General features: G+C 40.0%; 1 protein-coding gene and 1 non-coding gene across 3 annotated transcripts; both read right to left on the reverse strand.

Annotated features, from left to right (window-relative positions):
• Positions 1-660: 660 nt before the first annotated feature.
• Positions 661-1,907, reverse strand: LOC122619826 (60S ribosomal protein L15). 2 transcript variants are annotated; one of them, XM_043797006.1, is made up of 3 exons: positions 1,889-1,907; positions 1,204-1,530; positions 661-1,029 (listed from the first exon to the last, which is right to left on the reverse strand). In XM_043797006.1, the coding sequence occupies exons 2-3, from the start codon at positions 1,510-1,512 to the stop codon at positions 724-726; spliced, it is 615 nt and encodes a 204-aa protein (XP_043652941.1). In that variant the 5' UTR covers positions 1,513-1,530; positions 1,889-1,907; the 3' UTR covers positions 661-723. The 2 variants fall into 2 exon arrangements, with proteins under 2 accessions (XP_043652941.1, XP_043652942.1); XM_043797007.1 differs by having other exon boundaries at positions 1,876-1,899.
• LOC122622724 lies at positions 1,690-1,760 on the reverse strand. The gene has a single exon (XR_006326324.1). It is a non-coding gene; the product is annotated as a small nucleolar RNA Me18S-Gm1358 (small nucleolar RNA).
• Positions 1,908-21,129: the final 19,222 nt, after the last annotated feature.

Consider the following 21,129-nt stretch of genomic DNA (forward strand, 5'->3'; position numbering starts at 1 on the left):
GTATTTCAGCTCCTTTTAAACCCTAACTTGTAGGTAGGAGACTCATTCAAAGTTTTACTAGGCAAGTGGTGCTTTTATTTTTTTCGCAGCTGTATATACTTTATATGGTACCCTTTTACTAGTATACCCTTTATAAAAATATCATTCCTTACCAAATCGTATATTTGAAAAAAATTAATAACCGTGGCGGGTATTCTAAATATTAAATAACGCCAAAACAAAGTCATTTATTATATAAAATGCCCAGTTTTTTTTAAATTTTGCTGTATTAAATTAATGTATACTTTTATTTAATAGTTTTAGTGGTTAAACGTATTAGGTTGAGCCATAAACCATGGATTTATGAAAAAAATTATATAAAATCCAAACTAACAGAACCAAAACTTTGCTACTTCAGAAGAAGCGGTTTTCTTTATATAACATTTATTTCTTTTAAATCCCCTTTACGGATTTTTTTCCGTTTTTTTCCAGCTTTATTTTTTTTTGTATGGATTTTCATGCGACAAGACTAGTAATATTTCCATCTATTTTAATTTTTTTTTGGAGAGTTCGATGAATGAAGGAAATTATATATAAATTGTAAATAAACCAACATACCAAAAGAAAAATTCGAATACCTGATACAAATAGATGTACTATTTGTATGATCAATTAATATAGTTTTTTATATGTTCTCTTCGTGCACAGTGCTTTATTTTACCAATAAAATAAATGCTTTACAATTTATCGTTTTCTGTGCATGTGCTCACGGTTCTTGCGCTTCCAAGCAGCACGCCTAGATCCACCAATAGTCTGGGAGTATCTATACCCTTTGCCAATACCGCGCGAACTTTTTCCTGCCGATGTAAGGCCACGCAGTTCACGATGCTTATGGACATGCTTGCAGATCCAGTTGATTTTTGGGTCACGACGAATTGCACTGTGATGTGTGTCAATTAAGATTACTTCAAAATATTTATAGGAAGCATCCTGCGCAATCCAATACGAGTTTAAAACTCGCAAGCCGCCAAGTCTACGACCAACACGTTCCTACAAATAAGTAAAACCCCATGATATATTTCAGTGTATTTTGGTAAGGACCTCTTAATTGGACATGAGTAATTTCAGACATCTAAGGAAGTTTATGTCAACAAAATATGTATGTCAAAAAAGGTAGTCATCAATATCTATATATTTGTTTAGGCAAATTGCATGTTTTCTTACCTCGGCAATGGATTGCAAGCCACGATAGGGCTTTAATTGGTTTACACCATGACTCTTCGGCTTGCCATAAGTGCATCCTTTGGGAACTGGACGCTTCCGACCTCCGCGGCGAACACGGATTCTGTAAATCACGAATCCCTGCTTTGCTCGGTATCCTAAACGTCGTGCCTTATCCGGGCGAGTAGGTCTTGGAGAACGATGCAATTTCGTTAGTTGACGGTATTGCCAAACGCGAATACGTAGCAAGTACCGCATCACATCGCTCTGCTTCTTCCTATAAAGTTCCTGCATGTACCGGTAAGCCCCCATCTCTGTAATTCGATAGACCTAGTAACAAATTTGTTAGTTATTTAATAACTGTCACATCATCGGTCTATCAACTTCTTAAACTGCACAAATAAGATCGCAAAGTGCATTTTACAATCTAGAACAGATAATTATACGTATAAATGTTACATAGCAACATGAATATATAAACGAGCAAATAATACATCAGATAACCATAATCAACACTAAACTCAGAGTGGTGCACGGAAATTATCATCATATGACCAATATTTCATGATATACAAAAGGCAGACATATAACTGCATTTATTCTAGAAACAATTTCTTAAAAGAACAGCCAGAAAAACAATACACAAAAAAAATATATATTTGGAGAGCACAGTACACAACCAACTTACAGCACGGAAGAAATCCAAAAGGAGGAAACACCAAGCTAGATCACACCACATGGAGAGTTCAGAGTTGCTTTGGAATATAATTACTCTTATGCGTGAAACAGAGAAAAAATGTAATTATACCCTTTTCTCACATAGCCAAATCAACAATCCAATTTACTAAAACTAGCAAAGGATATAACATCATGTTGAGAGGAATGAAATGTATTCCTTCATAATAAGATTATCAAAAGATATGTACAAGTATAATATTTTAAATAATACTATATACCGCAGGTGTCGGTTTATTTATAGCCAATTTCTAAATGCATTGCGATTTAAAATATACATATAATATTAAATGGAAATTTTAATATAATATAATGGCATTTTACGATTCGAAAACAAAAAATTGGTGCTCCGGTTTTCGAATTCGTAAGAATTTTTCGTAAAAAAAAACGGACATTTTTGTCTGGCCGAAATGAAAAGTAAATCTCTTTTATATCATATCAGATCTTATTTACCAAGGGAAAAAATAGTTTAATCAGTGGTCTATTTATGTTTATTCCACATCACCACAAAATTATTGTGCCACTTGGTTATTTTATAAAAAATTTATTTCTGACCGCACCTCAGATTTGAAAAACTTAAAGTTGCCATCGGCAACAACAATTTTCGATTTGGCAAGGGGTCGATAAGTACATCGCCAAAAGTTATCGCTATACTGTTAGTGAAACGAAACAGGCAAATAAAAATACTTATAACATATCAAAGAATTTATTAATTAATTTGATGGAGGGACAACAGTTTTGTTTGTAAAAAATGCTATTTAATTTAGATTTTGTCAAGCCCTCCTATTTCTTCCTTCTCCTGGCTTTAAAACAAGCAATTGCAAATATAAAAGTCATTTTTTCACGTTATTTAATTTTGACAAAACAAATAAGTCAGCTGTTTGAGCAGCAACAAGCGATGTGAAAGAAAACATTCCAATAGCAAAACGATACCAAAAATTTTGCGAAAACCACAGCACCGAAAAAAGATTTGGCCCAAATCGAATTCCAAAATAATTTCGATTACCGGATCATGCCTGATAATTTGTAGTATTGATTTCATAAACCATTAAATAAATGTATTTGAAATTTCCATTCGTTCATTCCTGCCAAAGGTATGATCTTCCTCATGCTCTGATCAAAAATAAATATTCAGTATTAATTATTTACACATATGTACTTACATACCGTTTGTATAATTTGTATCTTAGCATACTGATAGTATGCTGGTTTTGCAAATAACAAGAAAAAAAACCAATAAGAATTTAATGTAAATCAAAAGTAGAGTAAAAATTTGTTCTTTAATATATTATGGTAAATTAATATACTATGTGTTGTAAATGTCCATTTATTTATGTGGACATAAGCCGAAGCCTCATTGATATGCTAATAATAGAACGAGATAGCTAATGCATACAACAAGATTAGCGGGACTATTCCAAAATTGTCTTTTCTGCCTGCGTTCGCTTTAGGCTGACGGCAGAGTGCGCGCGATAAGCGAATCGATAATATCGGGCGAGAACGAACAATTACCTAGGTAAGGTACAAGCTAGTTACAAAAATAACTACCCAAGTAAGGTAAAAGGTTTTCACATTTTACCTAGGTAAAGGTATTTTCCCTTCGTTCACTCTGATTTCCAAAGCGATACCACGTGCACGTGTTAAAATGAACATAAAATCCAATTACACTGTAAAAACGAGACTGCAAGGTGCAAACTATGCGACCGAATTATTAATACAACTGGAAATTCTTCAATGTTGTCTTTGCACCTTAAGAAGTCGAATGACACACACATATAAAACAACGAGTCTTCCTAAAATCACTTAATTCTAAGTACTGGTAGCATTATAATATGAAATTTATATAAACACAACGTATTATTATCTGCATTATACATAGAATATCCATGCATTTCAATAAAAACAAGGGAACGATACAGTGGGCGTTAAGGTGGTAACTATGTTTCTGGAGTCTGTATGCTTAATCTCAACTTTCTAGCTTTTGTAGTTCCAGAGATCTCGACGTTCATACGGACGGACAGACGGACATGGCCATATCGACTCGGCTATTGATCCTGATTAAGAATATATATACTTTATATGTTCGGAAGCACTGTCTTCTGCCTGTTACATACTTTTCAACGAATCTAGTATACCCTTTTACTCTACGAGTAACGGGTACAAAAATAAAGTTAATAAGACGCTTTAATTTTATTTATTGTGGGAACAAAATTTTATTAAAAAATAAATATCAAAAATATTAAATATGTCGATATTTTTTTGTAATATTGTAAATATTATCATCATTTTCTTTTGATAAAAAAATACGATACGATATTTTTTTATAATCACGACATCCCTAGTATGTATGTATGTATAAATATACAATTATTATTAAAAAATAAATATCAAAAATATTAAATATGTCGATATTTTTTTGTAATATTGTAAATATTATCATCATTTTCTTTTGATAAAAAAATACGATACGATATTTTTTTATAATCACGACATCCCTAGTATGTATGTATGTATAAATATACAATTATCGCATAAAGTATTTTTCTAGGAAATACACTTTATACAGTTTAAAAAATTGATTTGTGTTCTTTCACAAATTCTTAAGGTAGTTTAAAATATGAGTTTGCTTCTAGCTAATAATAGCCGAACAGCAATTGCGTAGAAAATGGTGCAATTTGAATCGAAACATAAATAACTTTCTATGGTGGAATCAGCTTATTTTTAATATTGTGAAGTTCGATAATTTTGTTCAAGGGAAAATAATCGAAAAGTCTAATTAGTAATAAATAAAGCAAAACACAAATATTTCAATGACTTATTACCTAGCTTACCTACTTCTCTAGGTATATACAAATCAGTACCTAGGTAAGGTAAAAGGTATCAAAATATTTGTATACCAAGGTAAGGTAAAATATGTCAATAAATGGTACATGGTACACGCTTTCCAGATGCGTAGGGGAGCTAATGCTGGATGCCGACGATGCTCTCGGGTTCGCCACGACGAAGTTCGAATCTGAGGAGTATAAAGAGATACGGGATGAGATATTAGAAAATCAGGATCGACTACCGGATGTCCGAGTGGAAGGTAGTCTCGTATTCAAACGCAGCGGATTCGACAGGTTGGAGGATGAAGTCGAACTAGGGACTTGGAAGCTGTGGTGAGACCAGCCTCACTCACCGAACCGAAGTCAGGACATGGAGGGGTAAGGAAAACGCTGCAGAGACTCCAGCGGCAGTATTACTGGCCGGGAATGACGATCCAAGTCCGGGACTTTGTGGGGCAATGCATCCTATGAAAGGAGTCGAAGGCGCCTAATTAACGCATTCGGTCGGGATAGGGCAGGAAGTGTCGACGGAGAGGACATTCCAGAAGTTATACATAGACTTCCTAGGCAAATATCCGCGATCCAAGCGAGGGAAGACCTGGATATTTGTGGTCGTGGACCATTTCTCCAAGTTTACCTTCCTGAAGTCCATGAAGAAAGCCACAACGTCCAATGGTGTCGAGTTCCTGGTGCAGGATGGCAAACAGTTTACCGCCAAGGCCTTTCAGAAGATGATAGAGGCGTACGGAATCTTGTTACTCTCCGCAAAGCAACTCTGCTAAAAGGGTCAACCGGACGGTACTGGCAGGGATTCGAGACTGGGACGCATACCTGCCGGAGATTGAAGTCGCGATACGGAACTCCGTTCACGAAGCGACGGGCGTAACGCCGTTCTTCGCATAATTCGGGCAGCAGATGTACCTCCACGGCAGCGGCTACAAATTGGCCAGGAAACTGCGGTCAATGACGGATTACGAGGTAGTCACTTTGAACTCGCAGGACTGAGGAACCTAATCCGTGAACGTATCAGCCAACACCTACATCAGGCCTACAAGCGGAGCAGCCGGCAATACAACAAGCGCGCCCGTGAATTCCACGTGAAGCCAGGCCAAGAAGTATTCCGGCGAAACTTCACATTGAGCGATTTTGGGAAAAATTACAACGCCAAGTTCGCCCGGAAATTCGCGAGATGCCGAGTCCGAGTTTTTTCGTCTTTAATTTTGTTTGTTTACGTTTTAGTGTGTGACATGCTCGCGAATATCCCCCCCTTGTACGATTGGCCTGGTGTTGCATTCTGACGGTGATCGATAGCCGCGGACGAAACAAATATCGTCTGGAATGAGCACCGAAAGTGGGTTGGCAGAGCCGAAGGGGATATTTGACCCAGTATGCGAGGTTGGCAGTCCCACGAGGAGGAGGGGAAAGGAGCAAACAAATAGAGCGCCCCCTACCGACTACACCCAAGAAAAGGGGAAGTGTGGATGGCATGTGGGGAGAGGCAGAACACGGATGAAGTGCATCCACGGACACTGATATGGGACAAGAGCACTGGCCTTGAAGTCGGAAATAGAAGTTGGAAAGGGAACCGTCAGAACCGAGCCCATATATAGGGCAAGGTGACCGCCATGTGGCCAGTGAAAATTTGCAAAACGGACGAACGGCTGTCCGCGACTGCGATACTAACGGCCGTGTTCTGAATCGTGTGGCGTTAGTGATGTCTTTTGTTGTAGGGAAATTATTCAGGAAAGAAAAAACCGATCCGGAGATCGACGAGGAGAAGAAGGCAAGAACAGGAAGATACCAGCCAGGAGGGAGGAAAGAAAAGTAAGTCCGTTCCAAAAGGGAACAGAATTAGGAATAAAATATATCTGGGTTTTAAAAGGGCGGAACCCGTGGATACCTTTTTCTTGGATCCGAGATACTTTTTCTTGGACCCGTAGCCTTGTAAATCGATTCCAACCTCAAGCCCCATTCGGAAGCAATTATTCGGCCAAAATGTAGAAAAATGAGGATAGTTATTTATTTATTTATTTAATCCACATTTGTACATAGATACGTCCACCTTATTCTATATGTATTTATTAATTTAATTTATTTATGTGTTATTTATTATGTGCCAGTGCTAAAATTATTTGTGAAAATATGTGATCTATTCCGCTGTGTGTAATTATTTCATTATTTATTTTGGTGGCTATTACATTCATACTATTAACACACGCATATTTATAGAAAGACAATAGAATCTTAAAATAGCACGTAAACGTTGATTAAAACCGAAGGCACGTAACACGATAATTGATTAAATATAATTACGACATAAAAAACAAAAAACAAACACAAAAACACAAGGCCGCAACAAGTGGCTCTAGATGAGACCATCACCGAAGAAATTCGCAAGCTATGTGAAGATGAAAAAATTTTTCAACCGAAAAAAAAGCAAAAGAAGATGACTGCATCGGAAGAATTAGTAGCTATTGAGCAACAAAAATTACTGTTGATTGAAAAGAAATCTAATAACAAAAAAGACGACAAAGGCTCGACGACGAGGCATTTTTGACAGCTTAATACCATATATGCGGCAAATGAATCCGAAGTAAAAATTATTATGCAGAATGGAGATACAGAAAAGCCATTTTTTTTTTTAACAGAAAGTTTAAAGTTGCGCTTGATGCAAAAAATTCCTCGTCCAATCCATCACGTTCAAATAAATAATAAAAGAGGAGCAATGTAGCTCGTTTCTCGGAAAGCTCTCATTCTGCTGTAGTAAGCGCATATATTGTCTACGTAATATACTAAATGCCGATCATACACATTGTAGCACTTTGTTGTTGCATATGTAACATGAGACCTCACTCATAATCAAAACGGCTTAAGTGCGGAGTCAGCGATCTCACGCTAACCAACCGCTGATATATAAATTAATTAGAATTCGGGTGGCCAGAGGGGGAACCCACGCTGCAGTCTCCGATGATGTGCCGGTTGGCTGATGGTGTCCCTCGCACAGGGGAAGAGGGTGATAAATCCACTTGGAGATTTATGACGATTACGTTGGGAAGATGACTGTCTTCCATAATGCAACTGGCCTAGGGACTCAGATTGCTATGATCAATATATAAAATTAACGACAGAATGCCGGAGTTGTTGGTTCATGAGCGATGGCTCTTTATTTTATGAATGTCCAAAACGAACTGAACTTAAGGCTAACAAAATATGAAACTCATAGCGGCCACTCCAACGGGTAGTGTTTGCCGGCTATGCACGGGCTTCCTGCCAGACGCTGTGTCAGCAGTTTGGCCGGAGCGAGTCTTCGGACGATCGGTCGTAGCCGTCGCCCGGTTAACTTTAGTTAACTTGCACGGGCTTCCGGCCAGACGCTGTGTCAGCAGTTTGGCCGGAGCGAGTCTTCGGACGATCGGTCGTAGCCGTCGCCCGGTTAACTTTAGTTAACTACTCCCCCCTCGGAATTAAGGCCGCCCTCGGCCGTCTGTAGTTCAGCGATAATCTGCCTAATTTGGCCTGAGGATTTTCTTGCCTCGGTGAAACGCCTAAAAATGAGCCCGATGCAGATGAGTGCGCAGCATATTGCTCCTGCAATAGTTGCTACGAGACGTGTTCGATGGTTGTCAATCTCTTCCCTGAACTCCTTGATGCACTCCAAGTTTCGTTTACTCAGACGGTGAAGATACGGGAGGCTGAGGACATCTTGGGTGGCGGTGATGTTCAATAAGGGAAGACTTGCTGTCCCTGGAGCTCTCTTCTGGGTGTTATTGTGGTTGATGAAGAGTGTGTCATTTATAGTGGCCTGTTTGTCAAAGGTTATGAGGTGTGTGCCATGAGTCCAGATTTCTGTGCCGTTGTCCACTCGCACTTTGGCAGACCTATCGTTGATGATAATGATTCCTTCATCTACGTAGGTTATCGGATGCAGGTCACTTTCTTGTACTCGGCAGTGTGCTACCCCACCGGCGTGCAGTTCATTGGCGCATGAATTCTCTGAAGCTAGGCGGCAGAATGTGGCTCTCGGTGATTCGGAGCAGTTTTTGATGGCGTAAACTTCTCCGCTGCATTCGGCTATGACATTGTCTATGATCTGCAACATCGTTCCACCATGGGCAACTGGGAAAATAGTGATTTTCTTGCAGGCTAATTTAATTTTGGGGAATTTAATGATAAAGTGTAAAATGTTATGGGACTGTAAAGTCTCTACAGACGAGACGGACAAAAGATCTCCTATAGGTGTGTCGGTGGGTTCCTCAAGCCAAACTGTTTTTAAGTCTTCGTGATCTAAAATGTTCGGACTAACAATGTTAATCCTGGCTAGGGTTATTGCAAGCATTAAATTTTGTAATTCCGCCATCAACATGCGGTTTCTAGCAAGCAGTGTGTCATATAGGTGTCCAGTGTCTATTTGTGAGGTTTTGGCTAATCTCAAAATTGAATTGACGGTAGAGGTAAGTTGATTAATTTGATTTTGGGTTTTGGTGTTAATTTGGATCTGTCTATTGCTAGACTCGACTAATTTCATTTCGGAAAACCTGATTTTCTCTAAGTCGCTGGCATCTGGTGTCCCTGCTACAACCTTTAGCATAGATCCTAAGAAATCCAAGCTCCTAGCTACTCTGTGATGAACGCCCAACGACTCTAACAAGTCCTGGAGGTGGGCGGTATCCACGCTCAGAAGCGTCTTCATATGGGATAGCGGAAACATGTCTATCATGTTGGTTGTCTCCTCTATTACGCGCCCATATTCTGAGAGGTTTGCTGTGTGCGTGACGTAAGCAAACTCCTCCCATACTAGGATTTCGCCATCTACAACGGGGATGTACCTGGCCTGTGAATAATCGGTAACGTGGGCCGACGCCAAGGACAGGAGTATGCAAAATGTTGGTCCGATCCTGTGAAATTAAACTTTAGCTATTTTTATGCTTATAGAGGGTTTTCCCACCACCGATAAAATGAACCTAAAACAACTATGCCAGTGGCTATGAACGTATTGTAAGGTAGCTTGTCGTTGGTCTCGGCCTAAAAGTAGGCACTTAATTAGGTCGGGAAAAATGTTAACTAGGCTGTCAGGAAGAGCATTTCTCCAACTGCAATTTTTGGAGTTCAGACTCGGGGTCCCGACCCGAAGCGGTAGCCACTGGGCATTAATTGAGTTTAAACCAGCGAGCGAGAAAGTGCGTCCGTGCTGTCCGAAGATAAAAGTGATCTCTCAAAAATACAAAAAACGAAAAGAGAAATTCAACGATTCGATAATTCAACCAATTCAACCAAAACCCAGTGAATCGGAAAATCTATATTTTGATTAACTTTAGTGCCAACCCCTAGAGGGTGGCACCTAGGAAAATATTTAATTTTCAAGAAAATAACCATTGCCAGTGCGACCAGTGAAGGAAGCATAAATAGCCGACCAGGAGGTCTAATTCTGGATTGCATCAGACAGCAGCCACCGTTAAGCGCAGAAACATGATTTAATTGAATTCACTATATTAACATTATCTACATATATACCCATTTTTACCTTACACCGCTTCACACCTGACCGACTGCTTGTTAAGCAGATCGGCAAACAGTCAAGCAGATCAGCATAAGATATTCCGATAGGAAAAAATAAATTCACCTTATGTTAGGAAATTAATTTAAGTTATGTTGTAAGAGAATAGAATTCATTTAGGGCAATTCCTTCCTTTTCTTTCCTTCTCCCTTTATCCCATATTCCTTCCTCTTCCCACATGAGCGAAAGCCCGCCTAAAGTGGCGTGAGCACAAGAAGGAAGTAAAAAGAGAAGAAAGAGTACCGCAGTAGGAGAGCGGCTCAAAAGAGCAGATCAAAAAGAAATAGCTGTCTTAGAATTAAAAGGCGGTGTAAGCTGTTTTCTCTTCCACAGGCAACCACTTGAAGCGCTTCATCGTGGGAAATGCAGAGTGAGTACTATAAAGGTTTTATTTAAATGAGAAAGCAGCTGCCGGAAGAAAAATCAAACAATTAGCTATTGCGGCGCTACTTGTTTTCCAAGTTCACTATTACCAATAATAAATTCAAAAAAAAAAAAGAAATTTTAAAATGGAAATGAAAATTGCTCTTGTCTAAATTTTACCCTTGCCCCAATCTTCGCTTTTTGCTAAAATCTTAAAAGAAGAAAAAAACAAAAAATTTAAAAATTAAAATGCACATCCCTATATAACCTACTTCTCCTATTCTTAATGCCCAGCATAAATATTCCTTTTTTGTTAAGCAAGCAAAAATTTTACATTTTACATATATATCTCTGGCGATAATGTCTACATGAACGCCACATTCAAAAAAAAGTCTTTTAAAAGTTAAATCTAGATGTTAAAATTTGTAAGTTAGGGTAGTCATTTAGGATATGTTGTATAAACCTGTTTCAGTTAAAACATTGTCAGTTTTTAAGTTTGTTGTATGTTAAAAATTAAATTTTATAATGTTTAAATCAGAGTAAATCTCTCTAGGGGTGCCATGCGTCGACGGAAGGTGTATGTCGTGTAAAGTATAGCATACTTGTAGGGATCACCGGTTAAGTCAAATGGTTAGTGGTGGTCAAGGTAGGGTGGGCGTCGACAGCTTAACAGCTGCTGTCGTACGAGTGTGCTATGTCCTTGTTTGTCCTTAGTCCTGTCGTCCGATAGTCCTTTAGTTTTTTTGGTGGAGATCAATTCCAAAGCACGCGAAATAAATAAGAGTGATACGAGACGAGCATGTAGTCGCGATGTCAAATATTCCCCCCCTTTACTCTACCGAGAATTGGTAGCCGGAACCAGCGCGTGCTTGATCGCCCAACTACAATGTACCATCTGCTCGGGGAAGATATACTCGTAGTTCGCTACAGTATTCTTATTATTTATCATAATCTTATTTTGGCGCCCAACGTGGGGCCCGATTCTGTCATGGTGACAGATCGATCCGGCGAGGCCAGATCAAAAATAAACATTTTTTCAAACCGTCAATAACATCAGACGTTCGTCCCAAGATCTCCACAAGTTCATTAACAAAAGTATGTGGTCAAAGCAAAAAAAAAATCGCGATCTAGAATCCGAAATTGCTTAAATCAGCAGCTGGAAAAGTATTAGTCATTTGCTCTTACGCGCTACTGAATCAGAACATATTTTTTATTATTATTATATTAATTGTCCTATTGTCTGCTGAAGAGTTTCAGCTATTTAGCTTTAACGCCGCGTCATAATTAGTGCATTTAATGTTTTAATAATTTATTTTGTTATTTTTATTCCTTTTTAATTTTGTTTTGTTCGTTATCTTTTGTATAAATTAAAAAATTAAATGTATAAATTGTACAAGCCAATTGTTGTCTTTTGCCTTTTGTGTTTTGTATAATTTGTCATTTATTAATGAATTCAAAAGGTTAATGTACATAGGATGTTAAATGTAGGACTAGTGAAAAGTTCACTAGGATTTCAAAGAATCAAGGAACACTTGTTGCTTTTGCCTTGTGTTGAGCCAAGATATTTGTTTTCTATGTCTAAATAAATATCCTTCACTTCCATTCTAGTATTTTCTGTTTTAAATCAGTAGTGTCAATAGCGTACATTTAACAGTCAGGACTTTAGTAAAGGAATTTACACAGATACTGAAACGATTGCATGCACCGATTTTATTTGTTTATTTATTATCAAGTTTCATTACAATTATTGTATGTGGTCAAAGCAAAAAAAAAATCGCGATCTAGAAATCCGAAAATTGCTTAAATCAGGCAGCTGGAAAAGTATTAGTCATTTGGCTCTTACGCCGCTACTGAATCAGAACACATATTTTTTTATTATTATTATTATATTAAATTGTCCTATTGTCTGCTGGAAGAGTTTCAGCTATTTAGCTTTAACGCCGCGTCATAATTAGTGCATTTAATGTTTTAATAATTTATTTTGTTATTTTTATTCCTTTTTAATTTTGTTTTGTTCGTTAATCTTTTGTATAAAATTAAAAAAATTAAATGTATAAATTGTACAAGCCAATTGTTGTCTTTTGCCTTTTGTGTTTTGTATAATTTGTCATTTATTAATGAAATTCAAAAGGTTAATGTACATAGGATGTTAAATGTAGGACTAGTGAAAAGTTCACTAGGATTTCAAAGAATCAAGGAACCACTTGTTGCCTTTTGCCTTGTGTTGAGCCAAGATATTTGTTTTCTATGTCTAAATAAAATATCCTTCACCTTCCATTCTAGTAATTTTCTGTTTTAAATCAGTAGTGTCAATAGCGTACATTTAAACCACGTCAGGACTTTAGTAACAAGGAATTTTACACAACGATACCTGAAAACGATTGCATGGCAACCCGATTTTTATTTGTTTATTTATTTTCTTTTACCTTATTTTTGTGTTCTCAATTATTTATTTAATAGGATAATTTTTTTTATTAATAGTCCACATTATTTATTTATTTATTTTATTATATTTTCTTGAGTGTATAGTATAGGTCAGTGTATAGCATAGGTTCATTAGAGATGCCACTAGCACACAGCACCGAAGACTTATCTAAAATTGTAGAAAATATATGCCACATCTGCGCTAGAACTATTTCTTATCCTAGCCAAATTTTAACCACCAGTTGCGGACACGAATTTCACCGGCCTTGCTTTACTGCGAAATCGGGGAAAAATAAAATCTGTCCTGTCTGCTCTAGTTCCCTTTCATTACCGTCCACCGAAAATTTGTCCGGGGACCTAGAAAACCAACCGTCAGGGTAAAAACTTAAAACTCCAAGAGCACAACCGAACGTTCTGACTAGGTCCAAAACCAGTCAAGAAAGGCACCAACAAAAAACGACAATGTCCAACCCAAAAAACCAAGAACAGCCTTCACCTCCGACTGAACCCACAACCGATTTTCAGACAGCAATGGCTGAAAGCATAAAATCGGCTATCTCGGGAGCCATTACGGCAGTGCTGGAGCTGCCAGGAAAAGGGTCACAGGTATCAGGAGTGCACCGCGGACAGACGTGTCTTCTGTTATGGTTGCGGTAAAGCAGATACTTATAAGCCGTCATGCAGTAAATGTACTAGTTACGCTCCAAAAAACCAGCAAGGGCGTGCCACAAGGGCACGCAGACAGATGGTTTCGAAATCAACGATGACAAACTAAACGATTTCAACCAAACTAGTAGCAGCGTATCTACAACCTTTGAGGTGGACCCGGTCCAACAAAAGCTAGAGGTCACAGATACAAGCCGATCAAAAGTTCGCAGGGAGAAAAGAAAAAAAACTAAGAAAGGAAAGGTTGTAGGCAAATACCATGCTAAAGACCTACGACAATAGAAAGTATCCGCCCGACAAGCTTGAATCTTCCTTGTGGTAATACCTTACCCCAAGTTAGATTTTGGTAGGGGGGAATTGTAAGGTAGCTTGTCGTTGGTCTCGGCCTAAAAGTAGGCACTTAATTAGGTCGGGAAAAATGTTAACTAGGCTGTCAGGAAGAGCATTTCTCCAACTGCAATTTTTGGAGTTCAGACTCGGGGTCCCGACCCGAAGCGGTAGCCACTGGGCATTAATTGAGTTTAAACCAGCGAGCGAGAAAGTGCGTCCGTGCTGTCCGAAGATAAAAGTGATCTCTCAAAAATACAAAAAACGAAAAGAGAAATTCAACGATTCGATAATTCAACCAATTCAACCAAAACCCAGTGAATCGGAAAATCTATATTTTGATTAACTTTAGTGCCAACCCCTAGAGGGTGGCACCTAGGAAAATATTTAATTTTCAAGAAAATAACCATTGCCAGTGCGACCAGTGAAGGAAGCATAAATAGCCGACCAGGAGGTCTAATTCTGGATTGCATCATACAGCAGCCACCGTTAAGCGCAGAAAAATGATTTAATTGAATTCATTAACATTATCTACATATATACCCATTTTTACCTTACACCGCTTCACACCTGACCGACTGCTTGTTAAGCAGATCAGCAAACAGTTAAGCAGATCAGCAAACAGTCAAGCAGATCAGCATAAGATATTCCGATAGAAAAAAATAAATTCACCTTATGTTAGGAAATTAATTTAAGTTATGTTGTAAGAGAATAGAATTCATTTAGGGCAATTCCTTCCTTTTCTTTCCTTCTCCCTTTATTCCATATTCCTTCCTCTTCCCACATGAGCGAAAGCCCGCCTAAAGTGGCGTGAGCACAAGAAGGAAGTAAAAAGAGAAGAAAGAGAGCGGCTCAAAAGAGCAGATCAAAAAAGAAATAGCTCTCTTAGAATTAAAAGGCGGTGTAAGCTGTTTTCTCTTCCACAGGCAACCACTTGAAGCGCTTCATCGTGGGAAATGCAGAGTGAGTACTATAAAGGTTTTATTTAAATGAGAAAGCAGCTGCCGGAAGAAAAATCAAACAATTAGCTACTGCGGCGTTACTTGTTTTCCAAGTTCACTATTACCAAAAAAAAAATCAAAAAAAAAAAAAGAAATTTTAAAATGGAAATGAAAATTGCTCTTGTCTAAATTTTACCCTTGCCCCAATCTTCGCTTTTTGCTAAAATCTTAAAAGAAGAAAAAAACAAAAAATTTAAAAATTAAAATGCACATCCCTATATAACCTACTTCTCCTATTCTTAATGCCCAGCATAAATATTCCTTTTTTGTTAAGCAAGCAAAAATTTTACATTTTACATATATATCTCTGGCGACATGAACGCCACATTAAAAAAAAAGTCTTTTAAAAGTTAAATCTAGATGTTAAAATTTGTAAGTTAGGGTAGTCATTTAGGATATGTTGTATAAACCTGTTTCAGTTAAAACATTGTCAGTTTTTAAGTTTGTTGTATGTTAAAAATTATATTTTATAATGTTTAAATCAGAGTAAATCTCTCACCGGTTAAGTCAAATGGTTAGTGGTGGTCAAGGTAGGGTGGGCGTCGACAGCTTAACAGCTGCTGTCGTACGAGTGTGCTATGTCCTTGTTTGTCCTTAGTCCTGTCGTCCGATAGTCCTTTAGTTTTTTTGGTGGAGATCAATTCCAAAGCACGCGAAATAAATAAGAGTGATACGAGACGAGCATGTAGTCGCGATGTCAAATATTCCCCCCCTTTACTCTACCGAGAATTGGTAGCCGGAACCAGCGCGTGCTTAATCGCCCAACTACAATGTACCATCTGCTCGGGGAAGATATACTCGTAGTTCGCTACAGTATAGTAAAAAACAAAGTGCGCCAAGCGGCTTGAAGGTGTAATAACTAATGAATATAAAAAATAAAGTGCGCCAGATGGCTTGAAGGTGTGATAAAAAATATAGTATAAAAAATGAATATAAAAAAATGAATAATAAAAAAACCATAAAGGACATTGTCGGTTATATCATTTAAGATTGTCCTTGTGGACCACCCTCCCCTTAATGAGGACCGTGGTCCCCAGGTCCGCTTCTACGGCTCTCTCCTCGCACAAGGGTGTGAGTTTATTTCCCAGCCTTCTATTGGATTTAACGAATACCTTCTCGCCGACTTCGAATACTCTGTGTTGTCGGGAGGCGTTTTCCCTGGTCCTGAGCGTGTTTTGTGCCTTAATGATTCTGTTCCGGACTTCCGTCTGTGGGTCATCTGGGTGCTCCTGCACGATGTCAACTGGTCGTTTGTCAACGACAGAGTGAATTGACTTATTATATTTGGCGGTTGCCAACAAAATAATTTCCACAGTATCGTTATGCCTTGTCGATTTTTAGGCAACGAGCAAGCTCCAAAAGGGTGCTATGAAAGCGCTCCACTTGCCCATTTGACACGCTATGGAGTGGCGGTGCATTGGCAATGCTAACGCCAAAGTGATTGTCAAGCATGGTCGAGATAGTATGCGAATTTAATGAAGGTTCATTATCGCAGTAAACTACTCTAGCCCTAGGGGAAAAATTCATAATCTGTAGTATGGCCGGTTTAAGGTCTTCGATTGTCCTAGAGTGGACATGTTGCACAATTGCGAACTTCGAAAACTTGTCAATGCAAGTGAGAAAATACTTTTTATCCGTAGAAAAAATGTCGATGTGCAGTAGTTCTCCCACATGAGAGGGGATCGGAGTCTCGCCTAGCTCATGTTTTTTTGGGTGCCTATCGTATTTGGCTTTCGCGCATGTTTTGCAGTTTGCTACGATTTCGGTAGCCAACTTGGTCATCTTCGGAAAGTAGTACTCGGAGAGTACCTGCTTAACGTTTTCTTGGGCCGACCTGTGGGCCCTATTGTGTTCTACGGTAAGAATTTCCCGTCTCTCAGGGACTGCAAAAATATCCGTTACACGGTTTTTGCAGTGCCAAAATTTGGTGGCTGGAAATCTCCGAACCAATTCGTCCTGTATTAGTGCCAGCGTGTGCAGGTCACAATGAATGGCGTTTACGCCCTTCGGAACGATTACATCTGCGAGTTCATCAATCAATGACTCTTTGCAGGGGAAGTTAATTGCATGCCGTCTCTTGTTTCCAAAGAGGACGAAGCTGCGCTTTAACGGAAAGCGTGCCTCCTCCAGAGTAATCTGGTTCTGAACGCACTTTAGGGGCTTATCCGTCGTTTCGATAGTGTGCGTCAAGGAGAGCTCGCTGTGAATTGTGGCCACGCACGATTGAGCTTCTTGCTCCTCCATGACGTTAATTTGTTGCCGTGACAATGCATCGGCGACCAAGTTTTCTTTGCCGGGTTTGTAGAAAATACGCGCCCCTGATTCATCAATGCGCGCTTTCCACCTTTTAATCTTTGCATTCGGATTGGATTCCGATACTGCAAAGGTTAACGGCTGGTGGTCGGTAAAGATGTTGATATCTTTAACCACATACAGGTAATGCCGTAGCTTGGCCAAAGCCCAGACTATGGCTAAGAGTTCCCTCTTGTTGGTGGCGTAGTTAACCTCCCTGTCTTTCAATGTCCTTGAGATCATTGTTATTGGGCGTCCCTCTTTGGACAATACTGCGCCAATGCCATGGGCCGAGGCATCTGTCGTTAGATCAAATGCCTTTTTGTAGTCGGGGTACCTTAGCATCACGTCGTCGGATGCCAAGATGTTTCGTAGTTTCTGGAACGCTTGTTGCTGCGTCTCCGAGAACTGAACCGGAATGTTTCGTGACCTGTGTCTACTAACTGTTCCGTTTTCCCCTTTTAGGATGTCTGATACAGGCCTTGCTATTGCCGCGAAGTCTTTAATAAAACATCTGTAGTAGCTGGCTAGGCCAAGAAATGACCGTACCTCAAAAACACTTTTGGGTTCCGGAAATTCTTTTATAGCCTTAACCTTTTCTGGGTCTGTTGTAGCACCGTTACAAGTGACTATAAACCCAAGGAAGCTCACACTTTTCTTAAAAAAGCTGGACTTTTCTACCGATACCCTCATGTTCGCATCGTGCAGGCTCTTTAGAACCCAATCTACGTGCTTGATGTGAGAGTTTTCGTCTTCGGAGTAGATAATTACGTCGTCAACCTAAACATAGCAGAACTTGCCGATTTGTTCCCGTAGGATGTCGTCGATTGTCCTCTGAAAAATGCTGCCTGCATTTTTGAGGCCAAACGGTAGTCTGCGAAATTCGTATTTTCCCCCATTCACAGAGAAAGAGGTTGATTTGGTGATAGCCAGACTTGAGGTCCAGCGTGGAGAAATACTTCGCATTGCCTAGGTTGCTCAATATCATGTTAATATTTGGCATGGGGTATTTATCGGCACTGTTCTTTCGTTTAGCTTGCGGAAGTCGATAACTAGTCTCATTTTCCGGTTGCCATGGTCATCGGTCCCTTTTTTATCTACAACCCATATCGGGTTGTTGTAAGGGGATACCGACTTCTGAATTATCCCGTTTTTAAGCAGATCTTCAATCTCTTTGTTGACGAAGTCCGCCGCCCCCATTGGGTACGGGTATAATTTTGCGTATATGGGCTCCTCACTAACTGTTCGGATGGTAGCTACCACCGATGTGTTATAGGGCAAAGCCTCGTTAGGGTTTGCAAAAGCCTTCTTCCTAGTCTTCAGCATTTCTAAGAACGCGTTTCTGACTAAGGGTGGCGCATCTGAGCAGTCCACTTCGGTAAAATTAACGTCGGGGCATGGGTGGAATTCAATTTTCTCTTCTCCATTGCCCCATCTGAGGTGGCCGGAGGCCAGACAAAGCGATGCCCCTGCCTGTTTAAGTAGGTCGAGGCCAATGATCGCGTCGAAGGAAGACAAATCAGGTAAAATGAAGAACGTGGCCTTCAAATCAAAAAGTGACACGAAGCATTTTTTCGTGATCGTGGTAACACCATGGAGTGAATGGGGAATCGACGGGGCGAACGCCTTTTAAGCCTTTGTGAGGCCGGATAAAATTTTTTGACGCACCCGTGTCGATGAGGAACTTCATCTCTTTCCCCGCTACTCTTCGTCTGAGGACGGGCAGCAGGGATTTTCCCCTAAAAAATTAATCACTTCTAAATCATATTCAGAAATGGTGTCGTCGTCGACTTTGTCCGCCGCGCTGGAGGCTGTGGTTGCGTACGTGCCCTCGGCCTGATCTACGCTCTAAGCGATGTGATTAACCCTCTGTCTCTTGTGAGGGCGTGAACGACCGGAGTGGGCGGGCTTCCCGTTTTGGTAGGCCTGTGCCTGAATGGGTTGTCTCAACCTGGACATAGATGGGTCAACCTCCATGGGTTCTGGTGTGTTTTCACGACGCCTGTCGTTATGCGGAGCCGAGTGTACCTGAGCCTTAACCTGTTTAGTAAAGTGTGGGTTTTTTTCCCCGCTTACTTGGGAGTGCGCTTGGTAGGGCGTTTGTTGGCGTTCTTGCGCCATTGGGTATTGCTTCCTATCCCTACCCTCCAGGCTTTTTGCAAACGATGTTGCGAAGGTGTACCTTTCGTGGTTTGATTCCACTTCCTGAGCTAATGCCAACGCAGTTGGCATGTCCTTCGGCTTCGCCGAGAAGAGGACATCGGAAAGACTGCGCTTGAGTCCCGAAATAAATATACGGAGCGCATCATCCCGAAACTTGTCGCATAATATTTTTGCCGCCGCCGTTTCATACGACATGGTGACTTTATTGGTAAGCAAGGTGAGTTTTTTCTCTACCTCGTCGTAGTATTGTAATATAGTCAGGCTCCCCTGTCTGAGGGTGCCCATCTCCTGCTCGATGACGTGAATCGCGCGTTTGTCACTATATGTGAAATCGAGGCGATCTATGATCGCATCGAAATTCAATACAGTGCCGAACGAAGATAGCACCGCATCGGCAGGGCCTCTTATTTTACTTCTGATTATAACGACCGCCTGGTAGTGGCGTGAGCTATTTACATAATTTCTAAATATGTAATATGCGGCTACCGCCGCCTGTCGCCAAGAGACATATGTCTCTTGTGCTCCCGTAAATTCGGGCAAGCATTTTACGGCATCCAGAGGCTCGTTGCACTCGACGTTGCCCGTGATATCAATGGCTTGGTATACCTTGATTATAGGGGCTGCCGCTTGTGTGGGTGCGATTTGCACCGCTGCAATTTGGGTAGCCAACTGTTGTATAGCTTGGCGCATTTATTTTTCTCTGCGCATGGCTTCAATGGCCGCTTCTGCCAAGGCATGATTAACGGCGGCCTGAATCACAACCTTAAGCTGATCTGGGTCCATGGTTCTAACTGAAGGGGGGTCAGCGGGTGCCCGTATTGGGGTGGAAGTGCGTGGGGGCCCTTCACTGTCGGAATCTGAGCCGCTAGCGTACCGGTTATTTTCTCTATATTGTGTAAACGGGGAGCTCATATGTGCTTAAGTTAAACTGCACTGGTATGCAATGCCCGCTCAGCTATTTTGCCCATGAAAGCAGCTGGCAATGCAAGAAGTACGCGGGAACGGGGCCGCCGCCTTAACAACTATGTATGAAGCTGTTCAAACCAAGCCGTCGCCTCGCGGAGCAGCGGCAAGGTAGGGGGTATGCGGGAGCTGAGCTTCCGCCACTATAAACAAAGAAGCGAAGAATAAATAATTGAAATACAAATGCATGCGCGGCCGTATCGGGTTCACAGCGGTGACAATAAAAGTGGGGACAATAAAAGATACAAAGTGGACTGCGAAGCTAATACCAAGAATTTCTACTCGAGCGATGTGATATACAAAACCGAATTAAATGTCAAATAAAAATTCAAATCTGGTATATTAAATTGTGAGAGCCTTGGCTCTGATATTTAGCCCCCGCAATATGTTAATTGTGTCACCAAAAATATTTGCAGTGTAACAGCATATAATGTCTGTTGGGTGCACAATGCGAAAAAATTTAACTGCTCGGCGAAATAGCAATGCCCCGTAACACAAACTGTGAGCGAATTAAATTAAATTAATTTTTTATACGCCGTATTTGCAACGGATTATGATGTTAATTAAATTTTTTTCGCAGTGAAAATATGTGATAATATTATAATATTTATTTATT

The sequence above is a fragment of the Drosophila teissieri genome, chromosome 3R (assembly GCF_016746235.2).
Source record: "Drosophila teissieri strain GT53w chromosome 3R, Prin_Dtei_1.1, whole genome shotgun sequence".
In the NCBI taxonomy this organism is placed as follows: Eukaryota; Metazoa; Arthropoda; class Insecta; order Diptera; family Drosophilidae; genus Drosophila; species Drosophila teissieri.